Source organism: Epinephelus moara, chromosome 12 (genome assembly GCF_006386435.1).
Source record: "Epinephelus moara isolate mb chromosome 12, YSFRI_EMoa_1.0, whole genome shotgun sequence".
Classification (NCBI taxonomy): domain Eukaryota; kingdom Metazoa; phylum Chordata; class Actinopteri; order Perciformes; family Serranidae; genus Epinephelus; species Epinephelus moara.
Window position 1 is genome coordinate 34,103,502 of NC_065517.1, and position 19,905 is coordinate 34,123,406.

The following is a 19,905-nucleotide window of genomic DNA, read 5'->3' on the forward strand; positions in this document are numbered from 1 at the left end:
CGGGTAGCGAGTGTTGGTCGGCTGACATCCTCGTTGCCATTCTACGGCAGCCCTCGGACAGTGATACCCCCCTCCCTTCCTTCTGTTCTCTTCTCATGGAGGCAGCTATCGACGGACATTGCCCAGCTAAGTTACACCCAGCTAAGTGAACACTGGACTTTTTTCCCATTCAATTTGAGCTCCAACCGGACGCATCGTTTCCATACGGTACCGTTTATTCTAGAATCGTGACTGTTTACATGTGCATATTGGTATAATTCCACTGTGTCTACTGTTGTTTGTACTGATACTGTGCATATTCGTATAATTTACTGTGAGTTGTTTGTACTGGTACTGTGCATTCTGCTATAATTATTTGCATTACTATTTGTTTTTTCTTCAGATAAATCTGATAATTGTTGCTCGGTCTCTTTACTCATTTATTTAGTAGAGTGTCCTCATTCTACATATACATAGAGGTATACTGGTGGCTTTATAGCCTACATTTTATTGATTATCTCTGATCCCCACGGTCAATTTGGTCGTTGCGACAGTGCAACGCTGTACCACTGACGCTAGGTGGCGCCAAGCTAAAAAAAAAAAAAGAATCCTATCTGTTGCCTCTTTAAGTGTTGTCATGGATTAATTACTTTATTTTTCCATTTCTGTGTGTATTTTTGATGCATTCAGATGTAAAAGGTCAAAAACGATGTACCTCTTTTAGAGCTGCAATAATTTGAAAATTAATTATTAGTCGATCTACAGGAAAAAAACAACAACTTTGACTTATTTGCTTTTACTTTTGTGCCAGCTTTTTGTTTGAGAAGATTTTCAGCCTTTCTTTGTTTTATGTAACAGCAATCTGACTTTTTGTCAAACAACACAGAAGGCGTGGGCTCAAGAAAACTGTGATGTGCAAATTTTATAGACCAAATAATTAATTGAAAAAATAATCAGAAGATGAAATTAGAATTATCTTGCTTTTTAATTTGGCAAAAACAAGAAGTTGTGGCTTTATGGGTGGTTACATGCTAGAAATATTTCTTTGGAAAGGCTGCCTAGCAACCGCACTGATAAGATTCCAAGAATTCACTGTGCCAAGAAATTCACGCTAAGGCCTCTAGTTTCGCAGACCGGGCGAGGCGGGGGCGCAGCACACCTGCACTTCGCCAACTGGGTGTGGCAAGGCGGATTTTGCAAGTTTGGCACACCATGCGCCTGGCGCAGCTACTCCTCTTTCCCACCTCCGTCCCTCCTACCTGCGCAAGTCGGAAAGAGGGAGTGTGTTTTACACATCTCACCAATCAAATGAGCCCCTCTCCTCGCCCTTAAATGCGCCGCACTAAGGCGTAATGAGAGTTTACTCAATTCGCCATGGCAGAAGAGAGCAGCAGCGTCAGACGGCCAAACTTCTCCCAGAAGGAAACTGATGTTTTGGTCCGGGAGGTCCAAGCTCGCATTGTCCGAATATACGGAACTGCGAGCAGACCTCCACGGGCTGATGATGCAAAGGTAGCCTGGGAGGAGGTCACCACAATTGTAAATCAATGTTGCATTTCTCTCGTGCATGCGCGCTCTCTCTTACTCTCTCGCAGTCTCACTCTGTTTCTTGTCTTTTGACTTTTCTAAGATGCCAGATGCTGAATATATACTCCCTATCTGATGCTGTGGCTGTTTGTGGTTGGCTGAGAGGGATGTGAAGTCACTAGTTTGCAGCTGTGTTAATCAAATCAGGTTGGGTTTCCATTACGCGTGCCAAACGGTGCCAATCCCCTTTGATCTGACATCAGATGTGACGGGACAGTCGATATAGAGATACATTTATGTGCTGATTGCAGATAGTTGCATTGAATAGTGGTTTTTGTGGGTATTTATTGCATTGTTAATGTGCCTGACATTCTGGAAACCTGCCTGTGAGGTTTTGGTGACGTGTGCGCACTGTCCGCCGGTCAGCCAAACTTCGGCTTACACTGGTTGCGCTCCCCCTGCGCTGACAGTAGACCTGGTTTCACCTGGCGAGCTTTTAGAGCACCTTCGGCGAAGCCTTTTGGCACTAAACTGTCACTGCGCCAAGCTGGATCTGTCGACACCTCCCCCTGCTGCACCGCCACACCCATCTCAGCGCACCTCGGTCTGCCAAACTACCAAACTGAGCGCGCCTCAGGTTGCGCTGCTCGAAAATAGCTCTGCGCGGGGTTCGCCACCCTGTGCCACCCTGCGCTGCGCCGGGAAACTAGAGCCCTAAGTCTGTAAAGTCATCGAATACTGCTGCTTGGTCAGTGACTTCTGGTGTCAGACACTGACAAAAAAAATGGTCTTTCACATCAGCATTATACATAGCATCTGGGGAAAACACAGTCGGACAACCGCCATCCAACAACCACCGACTTTTACCTGGGAGTCTGTGTTAACTTCCTGCATGATTGTAAAGCCAAACCCTGTTCTTTTTACGTGGTTGGGCTGAGACTGGATTTCCCCAGATAGTGAGCACAACCAATCTGGTCTTTTTTTTTTTCCTAAACCCAACCACATGTGTGTTGTTGAGGGAAAAAAACGCCAATTTGCGGTGTTGTACCGACGTAGTGCTTTTATTTTGAAAGAGACTGTATGCAAACTGTACATTTCCTGTGAAAACGGAAGTGTTTTTTGAAAACAGACAATGCATGTAACAGGCTGAAGTTGACACGGTGTCCCAGAACGTCAACAACCAACACACCCAGGGTACCTTGCAAGTCATATCTTATCTTATCTTATCTGGAAAGTCCATGGCAAAACGTTGATATGTGGCGATGTCGGAGTGAGAATGTGTTGGTACAAACATTAGCACAGCTCTTGGGGGCAAATACTCGCCGTTTGCAAAATAATCCAGCAATGTGAGGTGAAAATTTGCTTCAGTTTGGTGTGAACACAGCACAAAGACAGAAACAAGAAGATAGAACACCTCAGTCATATCAGAGCGGGAAATTATTTTGAAGCCCAACATGACACCAAATTATTATTTTTTTCACTCCATTTCCCTGAATACGTCAAAACAGGCGCAGACATGGTTTTGTATCCATGATGGTGAACAGATATAAAAGGTAAACCAACAGACTGACAGAGGACCTGCAGGGTTAGAGGGACACAAACACCTTCACACTCAAACAACCTCAGTGTGAACACAGCAGATTAGTTAGCATTTAGTGACCAGCGCATGCTTTAACAATCTGATCCACGTGTGCATTACAGGTTTTAATTCACACCTCCAGCCAATCAGAAACAAGAATTCACCCAGGTTTCACACAGAACAAAACAGAAACTTTCAGGCGTCTGCTGCTCTTTGTTTTGTGCTCCCTGATTGGACGTTTGCACAAGATGCACTCTTTTTCTACAAGACCTGCCTTTGTTTGGATAGCTGGCTGATTAGCAGGGACGCAAACTAAATCATGCTACGCCGCGGCTAGCTTGGTCCCCACCGCACGCCACAGAGCTGAAACAAGAGGCAGAATTATCTCCAACAGGCAGCTTCTCCCAAAACTCTTCATCCACTTTCCTCCACCAGGAACCTCTTTTTATTCTCACCACAAACAAAGAAAATTACTTTCTGTTGACTGCTTTTAACAAAATCAAAAGCCTGTTCTCTGCACTCAAAGCCTCGTCTGATGAAACTGAACTTTTAGCACAAAAAGCGTGGGCTTTCATTGAGGTATCACAGTAACAGCAGCAAACATGTTTCCAACAAGCATTTGTTCAGCACTGCTAATAAAAGAAGTTCCCGGTGGACACAGAGCTTTACTCAGTCTTTGTTTTTATTCTGTCTTTTTTTTTTCTTCTGCAGCATGTTCAAGACTTTTTAATTATTCCGAATTTTCTTTTTTAGAGTCTGTCCAGGTCTCTGTCCTGCGCTCATGGACTCTGCTGCTCCATGTTATCAATCAAAGGGTCTTTCTTCATGAACTGCAGATGTCTGATGGACCTCCACACCCCGACATAGCTGTCACTAACCGACTGACTGGGGGTGGTGTTCTCCTGGTGGAGGTGCTCCCTCTGCATCTCCAGCACCTCCTTTTCCGTCATGACGCGGGAATTAGCGCCTGCTTCTCCATCTCCTTGTCCTGTCCACACCTCTCCGTTAGCCAATCCAACTACTTCCTCCTTCCTGTCGCTGCTCAACACTCCCTCTACCTCCGGATGTCCTGGGTCAGATCCATTGCCGGCAGATGGCCCGTCACCGTTCAGAGATGGTTTCTCTCTGTAAGGCTCGCCAGGTAGCCCTCCATCCTTCCCAGCCTCCTCCAGGTCCTCGTACAAACTCTTCTTCTTTGTCTCAAAGTATTTAACCACGCAGTAAGTGATGGAGCCGATGGTGTTGACCACCACGCCGCCAATGAACAGCCCTGTTGGCGCAACGTCGCTGAACGCCAGCATGCCAACAGTGATGGTGGCAATGCTCTTGACTACCCCGACGAAGCTGGTGGTGACAGCAGAGTTGATGTAGGTGCAGTGCAGCGTGGTGAAGTTCATGGCGCAGCCGATGAAGATGCAGAAGACGAAGATGACCGTGATGTGGGGGTCCTTCCAGCCCTCGTATGTCCACATGTTGATGGTGTCCAGGGAGATGAGGGAGCACACGAGAAGCACCTGAGAGAGGCAGACAAAGAGACAAAAAGTCGGAAGTTAGTTGGAAAACCAGAGGCAAAAGAAAAAACAAGGAGGCAGGATTAAAACAAAAAAACATTACAAACAACGAGAGATAAGTAAAGAAGGAGAGAGGTGGAAGAGAAAGATAAAACAGAAGCACAATTTAAAATCGAGAGAGAGAAAGGTGAGAGACGATAAAGAGAAAAGTACAGAGGAGAGACACAACAAAAAGACAAGAGGAGAGGAAAAGAATGAAGAATTAAGAGACACAATCACCACACACAGAAAACTAGAATTATTGCCATGTGGTTGTATGACTCCGCCCACCAGTCCAATGTCTCTGACAGTCTCCATCCATGTCAGTGAAAACATGGATGCTTCACTCACAGAAGATCTATACAATCAGCACAGTTTCAATATTAGAGTCACCAATTCAGTATCTGACCAAATGTCTCCCCTTCTGTTCCTGAGATATGACGTTAAAACATGATGATGTCACAGTCAAGATGACCTTTGACCTTTTGACCTTCATTATCTTATCCTGTTAGACATTTGTGTGAAGTTTTCTCATAATTAGTGTATGAATTATTGAGTTATGGCCAAAAACATGTTTTGTGAGGTCACACTGACCTTGACCTTTGACCACAAAATTCTAATCAGTTTCTTCTTCAGTCCAAGTGGATGTTTGTGCCAAATTTATAGAAATTCCCTGATGGTGTTCTTGAGATATTGCATTAACAAAAATGAGACAGACGAGGGCGGAGTCACCTTGACCGTTGACCACCAAAAACTAATCAGTTCATCGTTGAGTCCATGTGGACATTTGTGCCAAATTTGAAGAAATTTCCTTGAGGCGTTGTTGAGATATTGTGTTCACATGGATGGGACGAACACACGTCTCGAAAACATGGCCCTGTTGGAATCAAACCTCAAACCCCATGTAGCGTTAAAGCCTTGCTGGACGGTTCTTACCGGTGAGGCCATGATGGCGATGGCATACTGCGCTGTGAGCGGCCCGTACTCGCTGTCATGGCTGGTCTTCTGGATCACAACCAGGTAGGAGGCGTGGATGATGACCGCCAACACACCGGTGACGTAACCAAAGGGATCACCAGTGAGATCTCCAGCACCTGAAGAGGAAATCAACAGTGTTTGTGTTACATTTCTTTTCCTTTGATATATTTCTTTGGGCCCAGTTAGCCCAGCTGTCCAGAATCAGCTAAACCATCTGACTTTTGTGCTTGTTTTTCATAGCAACACTGGATCACCCTGATCCAGATGCAAACTTTTCTAGATTTCCAAATCTGGATAACCAGTGTTCTTAAAATGAATATAATCAATAGGAATTTTGTTTGTTCAGTTTGAATTTGACGGCCATTTGGGGGATCATTTCATAGGGACAAACAACATGGTCTCATGCTGAAGCTAACGAATACTGGCACTTGGTCAATGACACCGACAAAAAAAAGAGGTGGTGGATGGGTCCAACAACCACTGACTTTCACCCACGAGGCTGGCGCTCACTTCCTGTAAGACTGTAACGCCAAACCCTGTTCTTTTTTCCTAAACCAAATCAAGTGTGTGTATGTTTTGTTAAAGGAAAAAAAAAATCACTGTGTTATACCGACGTAGTGCTTTTATTTTGAAAGAGACTGTATGCAAACTGTACATTTCCTGTGAAAACAGAAGTGTATTTTGAAAACAGACAATGCATGTAACAGGCTGAAGTTGACACGGAGTAGGGTTTGAAGCTGAATCTTGGAACAGAAACTGGTCCATACCAGGCTAGGTGTGCTGCATAAGTTACCATGACGATTTAGAGCTAACATCGTAGGACGGAAAACTCTGGTTTTAGACCCAGCGTACCTCACTAACCCACTAATCTCAATTCATGGTACAGACCTCTGTTGACGGCCGAGAGACCCAACGCCTGGCTTCATTGTTAAACACTGAGTTCCTTTCTCTACATTTGATTTGTTCTCTTGCTCGTTGGCGATGTATCATTTTTGTGAAAGAGAGGGAATGACAAAAGAGAGAAAGGAGGAGTGTGGGAGTAAGAAGGAGGGGCAGAGGAGGAATCAGGAGATGTGATGAATGAAAGCAGAAAATGGAGCAGGAGGAGAGCGATGGAGAATTAATCCTGTTCTGAGACTGTGTGTGGGCTGGAAACTTACATTCACATACAAATATACAAACTCAGAGAGCACCAAAAAAATACACAACACTTGAGACTGAATCTGTCTCTGAGTTAATGGTTTAAGTGGAAATTTGAATCCGATCTGCACTCATAAAATTCTGAATGCATCCTAAAATGTGTTGATGCTAAATAAAATAAAAACAATATAATAGTATTTTGCTCTGGGTCAAGAAAATGCCTCTGAACCTACATTTTGATTTTTGAGGCACCGCAGCTCTTCATGTTCTGTCGTGTTTTATGTGGAATCTGATCCGAAATCAATCAGAATCGAAATAAATTTAATTTCCACACACGAGCAGCTGGAATGGATCAGTCACACAATAAATGACATTAAATGAGAACAAAGACAGAGTGACTGGCTGACCAAGTCAAAATCAGAGCACAGAAATTAGTCTTTTATCTGATAAGTCTGGTGATACTTTTTATTTTTCACATTGTGAACAAATCTTCAGACTCAGATTATTACAGTGTGTGTTTGTACAGCCTGATGTTTTTTCCTCCTCCAGTGTTGTTAGAAACACATCAGTGAGCCAAACTGTGTCACTGACATCTTCCTTCATCACCATGAACACACACACTGTAATTTATTTTGACTCAATCCCACACACACCGTCCTGCTGACACAAATACACAGAGCACCAAATGTGGATTAATCCACCACTGAAAATAGTCCCCAACAAAGTCCTTATTTCCTCTTGTTTGTTTGATAAAAACTACACTAAACAGCTGTTTGAGGAATTACCGATAAAACTATATAACTGTTTTTAAAGCTTTGCATCTTCAGTAGGAGCCAATGAGCTTGGAGATGAGAGACAGACAGGAAGTCAAATGTAGATGTAGAGATGGACGAACACAAATGAATGTTTCAAGGACTGTAAAGCCCTCACAGACATAAATATGATTTGTGATTTTTTGCAAAATAAATAAAATCGACTTGATTTTTTTGGATTAGAAAAACACAACGGTTTGAGTTCACAACTCCCAACTTGTCAAATACAGACGCTCAGTTAGTGGCCCCACACATCAAACCTGGGACACTCTAGGTAGCCTCCTGCTTCAGTTCTGGACACTCCATGGATTAAATCATTTGAAAATTGAATATTGAATATATTCCATTGACTTTCCGTCTCACACAGGAAATGAATAGCAGTCTTTCAGGTGAAAGTCTGTTTGACCTGTCCACCTCCACCTGCCCTATGCGGACTGTCTTGCTCTTTTCACTACAGCACTAACTCAGACCATCAAAAAATGCTCAGTATCTGACTCAGAGGGCTGCTGACCGAGCACTGGTATTTGATTGCATTGATGCCGTACCTATGGCCTACGCTCTGCAAAGACGCATACCCTACACTGTAGCCTGACGTGCACCTGCCCAGACATGTAACCACAAATTACGGCAATGCAGACCTCCTGTCTATTTTTGATAACTGAAAACCATTTTACTGTGTCAAAACAAAGCTTTTATTTACTTTCATTTCACAGAAAAGTAATTTTGAAGACAATAAAGCACCCACACAATGGCATTTTAAGTTCTGTGTTTGATTCATCCTTGCTTCATATGAGTAGAGAGCAACTCCGCTAGCCATTATCTAATGTAAAATGTCATGTTATGTAATGTTAGCATTTTGTTTTTGTGGAGAAAACATGTTTGATATAAGACAAAAAAAAATTACGGTCCGCAAATCATGTTTATGTTTTGAATTTGTGTTTTGGCCTGTTGCGCCACCCACCGCCGTCTACCAGTCACACAGTCAGTAGAGTCTCAGTATCCGGGCTGCCAGTAGTTACGAGTGAGCTACAATGGCTGACGGTGCGACTAAACCCAAACTACCTCGTTATGATTCCCAAAAATGCCAATACAAAACTCGAGGCAAAGCGAGGGTCTGTATAGGAGATGCTTTTGAACGGTGGAGACAGTTGAAAGCGGAGAAGAATTTGAAATCGGATGTCAAAGTGGCTACTCTTCTCCTCGACAGGTAAGCTTTAGCCAAAGTTGGCTAACTAGCATCATAGCTAGACGGGGATGGACATTTCGAATACTTTCAACTGTTATTCATTTTCGATCATACATTGTAGCCCATGTGCAGGTGGGTCATCGACCCGACTGATTTTTTTGAGAAACAAAACGTTAGCAGCACAGCAAGCAGCATTAGCAGTGTCCCAGTACATAGCATTAGCAGCCGGCTCCTCCTCCGCTGTATCCCAGCAGCAGCGTTAGCAGCAGAGAAGCCGGACTTGCTCGAACAGGGGGCAGACACGACTCGCGGCAGTATTTTGAATTTGAGTGCAGTAACCGTTTTGGCCACATTCTTACATACGGCGCCTTTAAATCCACCTGAAGCCAACCAAAACACAAAGGATGACACACGTTGTGTCATGTGATTATACGCAAAAGAGATTCCATTTCTACGACGGAATAAATCCTACATACTGGACCTTTAAGGATAGAAAATGTTTGTGGTCATTGTCTGTTGGAAGGAAATAAAAATCTAACCGCAGTCTCCAGTGTCAAAGTCACACACTTTGTTGAGCCATCATCTTCCCTGAACTTCTACCTTTGAATTTTTGTGGCTGTTTAACCTCTCTAACTCCCCTCGGGCGCCGGCGTCCTCGCTCCCCTCCTCCTCTGTTAAATGGTATCTCACAGGCGCACTACATCATCAAACCATGTGATGTTTGGTATCACTGGATTCAGTAAGGTCTCGGCTTCCTGAATCCGGCATCGTTTTTCTGTTATTTATTATGTATTTCGCACCAGAGCAGCCTAAACACACACAAGTCCAAAATCGCGATGAGTGGTGACAAGTCATGTCATGCCGATTTTCGACGGAAAAAGTTAAAGGATTACTCACGATCTCATGCGGAGCGGTTAGTGGGCACATAGCTGGTTCATAAAAGGTAAGAGTCTCACTCCTACCACTATTTTTGGCTGAGATATACCGTCTAGAAAGTGGGATCATAACTTTCACGTTTCATATGGCTTTATTTGGTGATATTTTATGGTGTTTCTGTGTCATAAACAACATCAGCTATCACAATCACGCCTGATTTCAATAAGGTACAATGTTTGATGCTGGCTGAGTGTTGTTTGATCACTGATAGTACTGTTTTGAAGCCGAGTGACCGACTTGTCATTTGGAGCTCCACCTGGATCTTTTCATGGAAAAAACACTGTAGAATGGTCATACTTTGATCAATCTTCTTCAAATTTGTAACAAATGTTCATTGATAGTGTGCCTACAGCCCCACAGTGTCATTTACCTGCTCAGATGAAGCCACAGACAGTTATTCATCCTGAAAAACATTTTTTTTTTTTTTTTTTTTAGGCAAAATCTTCAATTTTTTACATTACTCTGTCTCTGTATCACCTAGAGTGTCTCTGACACTTTCACAAGAAACTTCAGAGAGTTTTATTTCTGGCAAGGCCTCATGCATGCATGTAGTCAGAGCGGTTCAGAAGCTACAGTCATTTTAATTTGGGTAAGTAATTTAGGCGTTTTCACCACAAAATGGGAGTGGAGTACAAGAGGTTTTTATGTCATAATGCTTCAACAAAAATCCTTTCTTGAGGTGTTAATAATGCAGTAAGGCAATTTAAAGCCACTGTACATTATTTTTCTTCCAGTGACTGAAAACAATATTTACTTATGATCTGCATTTTAATCTACGTACATGCAAAATGACATTATCTCACTTAATTATTCCATGAAAGACGTCTGGAACATGCAAATATTAAATTATTGAGAGGAGAAAAGGCGATTATCACCAAGATTAAACCTCCATTGATGAATCAGTCCATTAGATTGATATTCTGCACATGTTTGGACCCCCCTCCTGCCTGAGACAGCAGTGGTAGAGATTGATTCAGGAAATGAAGTTTGTGTAGGAGTTTTTTTGTTTATGACTTCAGGATCATTAATGGTAATGGAAGAGGGGAATTTACTGCTGTGAAAGACGATTAAAGGATTTTTTACAGAACCAGAAATTAATGTAACGGTTAAACAGTTTTACATGTGAAAGAAAAATTGCTTCACAGGAAAAGAAAAAAAAATGCTGTTTGGGGTCAGATTCTGTCTTTTCTTTTCGTTGTGAAAGTAAAAGAGGCAATGATATTAAAGGGAGAGAGGAGGCAGGATAAAGTCAGGGAGTTATCAGAGAGAGAGGACGAGTTCCTACTGATGATGACATTAAGATGCAAGTGAAAGCTCAGATTACTGAGCTCAGATTTGCTTCCCCAAAGACAGATGAATATTTGGGGCATAAAATAGTCCTGGACTCCTGCCACTTTTATTTGAAAAAGAGAGGGAGAGAGGAAGATCCAAAAAGAAGAAGCAATTTTACTGCTGTAAAGATGGTCTTTTCATAAAACTTCTTTGCAGTAGATGGACGCAAATACTTTGCTAGTGCCTACATTAGTATTTTTGGTTTTTGTGATGACATTTCTTTAAGTTAAAGGTTTATGTAAGTCAATTAACCATAATAATTAATAAAAGTATTAAAACCAGGTCTTAACCTTAGATTGATATATGCACAGGATTATTGAAACAGCAATTTCCCACATCGATTACAGAAATACCACGTTTGCATTGCACGTAAGGTAAAGCAACTTAAGGGCATGACGTGATGACAGGGAAGACAGAGGCCTCAGCTTTTCTCTGCAAAAAGAATTATTGCTTTAGCTATCATGGTCCTTATTTTAGATTTAAACAGAATCATGCAAACAACGATCTCCCGTGGTAGTCTGCAAGACGTCTGTTTTGAAAGGGTTAAAATTGGTGCTTTGTGACCAGAGAAAAAAGAGAAAAAGAAAGAAAAAGTTTACCAAAGTTCATCTACACACACTGCCCACATTGTTAAGATGTAAAGCAGGTTGAAAATTGGCAAAGTATCCCACTAAGATCAGGAATGACGATGTGAAAGACGGTAAAACAAGGAGGGAAGGACAGAAGACATTCCCTTCAGGAACTTTAAATTTGGCCATCACCGCAAAAATAAATGCAAATTTAATCTCTTGCTAAAACAAACTCCTGCATTTACCCACAAAAATATAGCCACATTTTACCTCTTCAGATTTTCCCATTAAAACTAAAGTTCGAAAGATGCACACCAGCTTATTAGCAGAACCTACCCGTTCTCATCCCCACAAAATAACGTGGTTTGGTCAGTGGACTTTCACATCTACATGTAGTGCACTAGGTATCCTCCTGCGTCTGTTGTTGATGTTCTGGGACTGCTGACAATTTATGCTTGCTACACGGATTGTGTCTTTTCAAAGTACACAGGAAATGTACAGATTCTGCTCGTTAGATGCATGCAGTCTTTTTCCATCCATAAACTTACAATGTCGGTAAAACAGCTCGCATTACATTAAATTCCTTGTGCAAAAAAAGCACCTGGTTAAGTTTAGAAAAAAAACCCTCACGGTTTGGCTCAACATTCATACAGGAAGTGAACAGAAGCCACCTGGGTGAAAATGTTTGTTTGACCCATCCCCCACTCCCTGTAAGGAATCAGCTCTTTAAATTGTGTTCTTATCCGTCAATGTCGATGCCATCCTGCAGCGTTTTAAACTGACACTGCCCAGCGGTGAATCATAACGCTGCAAAAGATACCTTTTTTGTCAGTGTCTAATGTCAAAATCACTGAACAAGCAACGTTCTTTAACAACTTTGAAATGAGAACAGGTTGGCAGAACACAACCAGATCTCTGACCCAACTGCTTGCAGTCAGCTGCATTCATTTTAATACTTTTTTCAGGTACACTGTGCAAGAATTTTCAGTTACTGTTTCTAAACAGTATTGCCACAGAAAGTGAAAGCTAACGACAGACTGGCGTTTTGTTACGCTATATCTGCATTTTCATTGTGCTTTGTCCACGATTTTAATAGCTTTCTCTTGGATGGAGCTCTGGTCTGGCATCTGGTTGTTAACTTTGTATAAAGTCCCGACCTCACTTGCACATTGTCCCAAGAACATGAAAACAAGAAGAAAATAATAAAATGCAGTCAGAGGGCAGAGTCTCTGCAGATTAATACACTGAAAGTGGGTCATTAGTGATAACTGAGAGGGATTACTGCTGTATGAGTCTGTACATTGTCTTTCAGGAAAATCCTCAAAAAAAAAAAGTCTATCGTGAGGCTGACACTGCAATGCTAAACCGGTGCAGCACTGTTTTAAAACGGCAAACGTGGACATTTTTGGAAAGCCACTGCAAACAGTCATGTTGTGCTGCAGAGTAATCACAGAAAAACCCATATTCTCAAAGCACTGAAAAGACAGTGACCTGAGTGTGTGCACTAAATGTGGATGATGTGTGTTTACCAGCCAGCGCAGCTCCACCGGTGGTGATGATCACAGCAATCACCACACCGATGGACGGCACACCGTTCCTCAGCACACATACTCCGATGCTGAGTGTGAAGAGCGGCAGGCAGCGTTTGAACACGACATACATGGGTAGGCTGAGGCCGCGCAGAGACCACAGCGTCAGAGTGGACTGCAGCGTGGAGAGGATACACACCGGCCCGAACTCCTGCACACAGAGAGGGAGACACACACACACACACAAATGTTTTAGGCACCTAATGAGATATTGTGTTGTTTTGCATTAATATCCTGGAGACTTACCCCGACCTTAACCACAGTGACTACATGCCAGCCCAGCACATATCATTACCCTACTCTAACCTTAAACTAAGATTTATTGGCTCAGCTTGTGGGGACCAGCTTTTGTCCCCAGATGGGAGAGAAGTCCCTGTAGAGTGACTGTATGACCTAGTCCCCACAATGTGCATAACACACACACACGCAGACACACACTTGGCAGTCAGCAGTCACAGTGAATTACACGTAAAAATGTGTGAGCATGCTAATACTAGGGTTGTAATGATAAACTGGTTTCACCATGATATGAAAATATATTGTCACAAACTGGACCGTGGACTGTAACAAGGAGGGACTCCACGTATAATATTTACTTACAACAATTGTGATTTATTAAAACTGAGGCTAACTCAAATGAACAGTGTTACAAGTATGTTAATCAGCTATGAAAGCTGTGCATGGGTGTCTGGTTGATGTGCTGTGGGGGTGTCGAAAGTGCAGCCAAGAGAAAATGATGCAGGGTGGACGTCAGCTGTAGGAGAGGAGAGACAGAGTGAACACATGGACCAACTGCTTTAAGAGCCTAGAAGGCCACAGCAAACTGCATCAGTCTGACGACCTTCCCATGTCAGCCAATTAGCTGCAGTTTCACTCAATTTAACTGACATCAGAGAATATTGATTTATTGTGTTAATAATATATGTTAATACATGTTAATCTGACTGAAATCGTACCAAGTCAGACTAACACACCCAGATCATGTGACTCCTGCATGTATACAGTCAATCAGAACCAAACTGGCCGAGGCGCTCTGAGCATGCTCCACAGTTTAGTCCAATAGCATTAAATGTGTAAGAGAAGAAGAAGTCGGTAACAACATGGTGTAATCTACATCCAGAGCTGTGACTTTTTGGACGGACCAAATGTACAGAGCTGTGAAGTTGTCCACCATGGTAGCAGTTAGCTGCTAGCTAACCGTAGCTAACTTGTTTGTCCATTGTTTGGTCTGTGACGTAATAGGTCAACAGGAAAAAGGTCCAATACTAACAAGCTGAAAGGGGGCATATTTCCACCTATCGTAGAGGAGTCGCACATACTTGGGTCAATAAATGGATTCCCCTCCTGTGCTTGTATACTGGGACAAGGACAGTAGTCCAATTAAATGTCCTCGTCCAGCTGGAACTGTAGCTCCACTTCACTGTGACTGGAAACTTAGGGATGCATGATATCAGATTTTTTTGTTGATATATAACAACTCATTTGGCAGATAACCGAATCTGATATATCCATTCTTTTCCCCACCTAATTTAAGTGATCATCAAGTCTCTTCTGTAGTGGAATAAACATCATAGTATACATGCGTCGTGTTATCATGACGGTCCACCAGCAGATGGAGACATGAAATACTTTTCAACGTATGTAATATTCATTTATTGCGCAAAATTAGAAAAAGCATGTTGGTCCATTCTGATCATTCTGTTCATTTTAAAGCCGATATCAGCAGATACTGATGATGTGCCGCTATTTTTGTGCATCCCTAAATGTAGTCATTGATAAGATAAGATAATCCTTTATTAGTCCAACTGAGGGCGGCACGGTGGTGTGAGGGTTACCAGCAAGATGAGGGCAGTTCGATCCCAGGAGGGAGCCCTTCAGTCTAATAAGTAAACAGTAAAAAACGTGCTTATACAATCAATCAATAGCAGCATCCGATGATTGTTACTGCTTACTGAACGTCACTTATTGTGCAGTCTGATTAGATGTCATATGAATCATCTTGGTTTTCATGGTATGTAAATACACCTCAGATTTAGTTGTAAACGATCAAGTTTCATTTCTCCAGAGAAGCTCTGTTGATGTGTGTCAATCTGCCTCTCAGCTAACTCAACTTTCTGTCTGGGTATTAATGATGAGTTGCGCACACTATCTAGCCTGAGCTGCCTTTTACCTTCAGGTCAGCTCAAATTCACCAAGGAGCTCAAATATCCATGTTGACTCAACACAGGCCTGCGTAGTCCAAGCTTTGGCAGAACTGTCATGTTTAGGGAGCAGCAGAGATGGTTAAGGTTTAATGTTTAGCCATGTCAGTCAGTTAAACTCTTTGGTCCAGTCGTGGTCACCTGATTTTTCTTTTTGCTCCAGCAGCAGCTCAAAATGTCTTCATTTATCACTTTGGTTTATGACAGAACACTGCAGCTCTTAAACTAAATTTGAGGAAGTTCACATCACAAACGTGTTGATTTAGTAGTTTTGTTCTTCCACTAACTTTACTCTCATTTTAGTAGTTTGATATTGATTTTTTTCTTCCAGTATTTTGAGTGTAGCACAGGACGCAGCTGTGGTGTAACATTACACTGCATGTTTGTACAGATTACTGGTTCTTCACTCTGCGCAGCCTGAGGCAACACACCTCCCAGCAACCTCAGGGCATATAAATCTGCAGCTTGCTCTGTCATTCAACTTGTGAGTGCAACTAATCCAATATGCTCCATCCCAGGTTTTCAAATATGACTCTTTCTCGCGCACACATTACCTGTGGTTAAGATTGTCAGAAGGTTGGAGTTATGTTTAAGCAACAAAACTATTAGGTTAGCTTTGCCTCACAGCAAGAGGGTTTGCCGTTTGAACCCGGGGTGGGGGAGCACTTCTGGAGGACAGTTCTGGAGCTGCTTTGAGATCCATAAAATATCTTTGACAGGAGGGACTGTCACTGCGGGGGCATATGCATCAGGATGGAGTTTTACAGCAGCTAGTGATGGAGCTGCAGATGAGCAGACACAACGATACGATTTGTCCCAGGGACATGAGTGGCATCAGCAAAGAGACAACTGGATGTCCGACACCTTATCAAAAGAAAATAATATAAGTTTTGGCATATGCAGTCCAGAGAGACACTGCGTCTGAGGCGAGCACGCATTCTTTGGACTTAAGGTGCGGACACACCAAACCGACATCAAAGAACTACCGGTGACGAAAGCCAACTGTTGCGTCGTCTACGTCGCCTCACGTCGCCCTGTGTCAGTCTCATTTGAACACACTACACGGACTTCATCCGACAGCCAAGTAGCACGTACGTCCTGTCAGCCGAGGGGTTTCCTATCTGTGCAGCCGAGCACCGCAGCACCTCCACGGACTATTACATCCAGACGGTCCCAGTGTTTCCTCCGTAGGCTCCACTTCACTCAGCTGCCCGATAAACCTGCTGCTTCTTCCCATTTTAACCTGAATAACAAACCAGGGCTCGGTGCTCCGGTTGGATTCAAACAGAGAGCCAGGGCTAGCTCAGAGACTAGCGGAGGCTAACTGGCTGTGCTTCCCTCTGGTCATGCTGCGGCTAACGCTAGCCGCTCCCAGCTAGCTCCGATTTGTTATTCAGGTTAAAGTGAAAGAAGCAGCGGATCTGTCGGGCAGCTGAGTGAACTGGAGCCTGAGGAGGAAACACCGGTTAGCCCCGGTTTCACAACAGGCAGATTCACTCGCTACAGGGGCGAGGAAATAAAACCTGAACAGCCAATCAAAGTGATCTCTCTCACCGACAAGCTCCGCCGCCGATTCAACATGCTCAATCGGCCGAAAACCAAAGTGCCGACGGTGCAGGACACACTGCAAAAACTAGGCCAACAGACGCTCACCGACGGCCCGACTTTGGTCGACGGCTGACCGTCGGCTTGGTGTGTCAAGGCCTTAACTGAACTACTGATATTAATACGTCTGAGCAGTTTTCCTGCAGCTCCTCGACCCAATCACCTGAACAAATGTTTGAACTGTAGCTCTATGCTCCTGCAAATAACTTTTTTTTAGGCACAAAAAAACATTAGGTTACAGTTGAAAAAAGATCTTGTTTTGGCTAAAACATTCCCCCATTTGGTGACACAATCATGGCTGGAAATGTTGCCAATGTCTCGCAAAAAAAACAAAAAAAAAACAAAAAAAAACAAAACAGCTTTGTTGTTTGTTTTTCTCGAGCAGTTGTCTGAGGTTTTCTGCAGCTGGCGCCAGTACATAGTCATGCACGCTAATTTATGGCAGCACCTCTCGGCGAAAGTATGTTCCCACGTGCATGTTTGAGAGAATCCATTGTGCTGTTAAGCTTGTGTTCCACTCAGAATCTGGAGGCTTGTTAGCCTAGCTTGCTAACTGATTCCCAATAAATGTTACTTTCAGCGTCATCGGCAGCTCTCACACACTCTAGTGCCTGCCCACACAGATGTTGCACCAATCAAATCAGCAGTATCAGTTCAAGTGGATACCACACACTAATGCAGGGCGCGCTGTCCCTTCAAAGAACATGCAATTTCTTCTTTTTATTAACTGCATTTACAACCATATTGCAACTACAAAAGATGGAACAAACACTGAGGATATCTATAATACTTTCTTAAATTAATTTTAATTTCAGTTCTTTTCCACAATTTTTTTTTTGTTGCTGCATACACATTCTTCCTGTGCAGCTTCTGGCAGGTGTTTTTTGGCTTTGGTGATTTTGATAAACAGTCCTGCCAATAAAGTTAATGAATCGTAGCGGTCAATCAGCCACTCAGACAGTATGTCAATCAATCAATCAATCATGGACTGAAAACACCAGCAGGCACTTTTACTAATATTGATAAGAGAGGGGGCGTCTACAGTGCTTTAATCTTTCCTTTAAATTAAATGTTCATCATTAACATTTAACTGTCAGGAGGCAATAACACACTGATAATGAGGCAACCTTTTTATTACTGACCCTCATCTGCCACACGTTAATGGTGCTGAATAAAAATAAATGTTGTGCTTTGGGTTTTGAAACATTTAAACAGTCTCCCAAATATTCACTTGGCTTGTAGAATAATTTTACAGCTGCAGGCTGATGGCAGCTAGTATTTTATTGTACATTGTAAAGACCAAGAAAAGTTTAAGTACATTTAGTGTAATGTTTATATCATTTTAGAGTCTTTAAGTGGAGTTTAACTTCTTATAGTAACTGTATGGTTTTATTAAAACTTTCAATGCCCGTATGAAACAGATCAGAACACTTTAAGGTCAATATTTTTTGTAGATGTTCAGCCTTGTTACATGATAAATAACAGAGATAAAAACAGGCTGGTATATTTTACGAGGTAAAAGAGGTTACAGTCAGTCTACACTGCAGCTAGACGCACCCCTGGAAGTCTGGTGATCCCAGTTTGCGCATCACCAAATGGTGATTTTGGTCACTTTTTACCTTGGTGAGCTGCAGGCTGAACGGCGGGACCGTGACCTTCCCAAGCCGCCTCAGGATCTCCAACGTGAGCGCCGCTGTGCTGCTGGTCAGGAGCTGGATGAGCGTCAGGAACTTGAAGTGATAATTAGTGATGAGGAACTTCAGCAAGATGTTCAGAGAGCCGGAGAAAACGCCGTGCGCAACGGCCACGGAGATCCCCAAAAACCGGCTCTTCAGCACATCCATGGTGGCTTGCTGTTGGCTTTAAAGAAAGTCATACAGGAGACACAAAGTGCTGTCGGTGCTGGTGGTCCCCGCCGTCACAGCCCGGGCTGGAGAGGTTCAGTTTCGGAAATGAGGGGGAGGGTTTTTACGCACAGCCGCACTGCTGCTGGACGGAGGAACGGAAGGAAAGGAAGGACGTGAGGCTGGAGAGAGCCCACGATTGTACCGCTCTATGAAGGAAAAACAGTCTGCACTTAGAAGCTTTTAGTAAAAACAATGAGTGTGAGTGAGGTCTGAAGGTGGAGAGGAGGGAACCAGGAGCGGGAGGAGAGCCTCTGCTCGAGTCTGCTGAGTCTTTTTCTCCTCAGTTCAAACCGCAGCTCAGTTCAGCTCCTTTTCATATATTAAAAACACTCAAAAACTCAGTCATGTTCTGAATTAGTTTCCACTCACTCATTAACACCAGCAGAAGACTTCACCAGTGACTTTTTCTTTGCGCTTCTGTTCCAAAAAGAACCAAAAAACCTCCGGTAACTGAGAGAAAGACACAAAGAAAGAGGAGAAGAAGTGATTCCTGCAGTGGAGTACAGTAGAGGCGCAGCAGATGTACAGGAGGTGTACAGTAGAGGGGAGGTCGTCCTCTGAGAGAGCTGCGAGTGAAATATGACATTTTGCCGCAGCGCCTCTTGGCTGAGTACCCGAGAGAGGGAGGGAGACACAGAGAGAGAGAGAGAGGGAGACAGAGAGAGAGAGGGAGACACAGAGAGAGAGAGGGAGACACAGAGAGAGAGAGGGAGACACAGAGAGACAGAGGCAGAGAGAGCTTGTATCTTGTTGTATCAGTTCACCATAAGCTCCTATCAGCATCCACAAAACCAACAGGAAGAAAAATAAATATAATTCTACTAACTTCAGGTAGCCTCATTAGGATTCACTGGATTCAAGTGGTCCAGTAAAAGCTGTTCACTCTCTTTGGCACGGGCACCCTGTGTCCACGGGACAATGAATGCAAAGGCAGAAACCAACATGCACAGTAGACAGACATTAAACTTACCAAAGTACAAATAAATGAAAGCACAACACTGAGAGAGGGTTCAAA

At 43.1% G+C, this 19,905-nt stretch overlaps 1 protein-coding gene across 1 annotated transcript; it reads right to left on the bottom strand.

Moving 5' to 3' along the window:
• Positions 1–2,383: 2,383 nt before the first annotated feature.
• LOC126398524 (solute carrier family 35 member D3) lies at positions 2,384–19,438 on the bottom strand. Its single transcript, XM_050057936.1, has 4 exons — positions 18,603–19,438; positions 13,118–13,328; positions 5,572–5,729; positions 2,384–4,599 (listed from the first exon to the last, which is right to left on the bottom strand). The coding sequence occupies exons 1-4, from the start codon at positions 18,825–18,827 to the stop codon at positions 3,865–3,867; spliced, it is 1,329 nt and encodes a 442-aa protein (XP_049913893.1). The 5' UTR covers positions 18,828–19,438; the 3' UTR covers positions 2,384–3,864.
• Between the last annotated feature and the right edge of the window lie 467 nt (positions 19,439–19,905).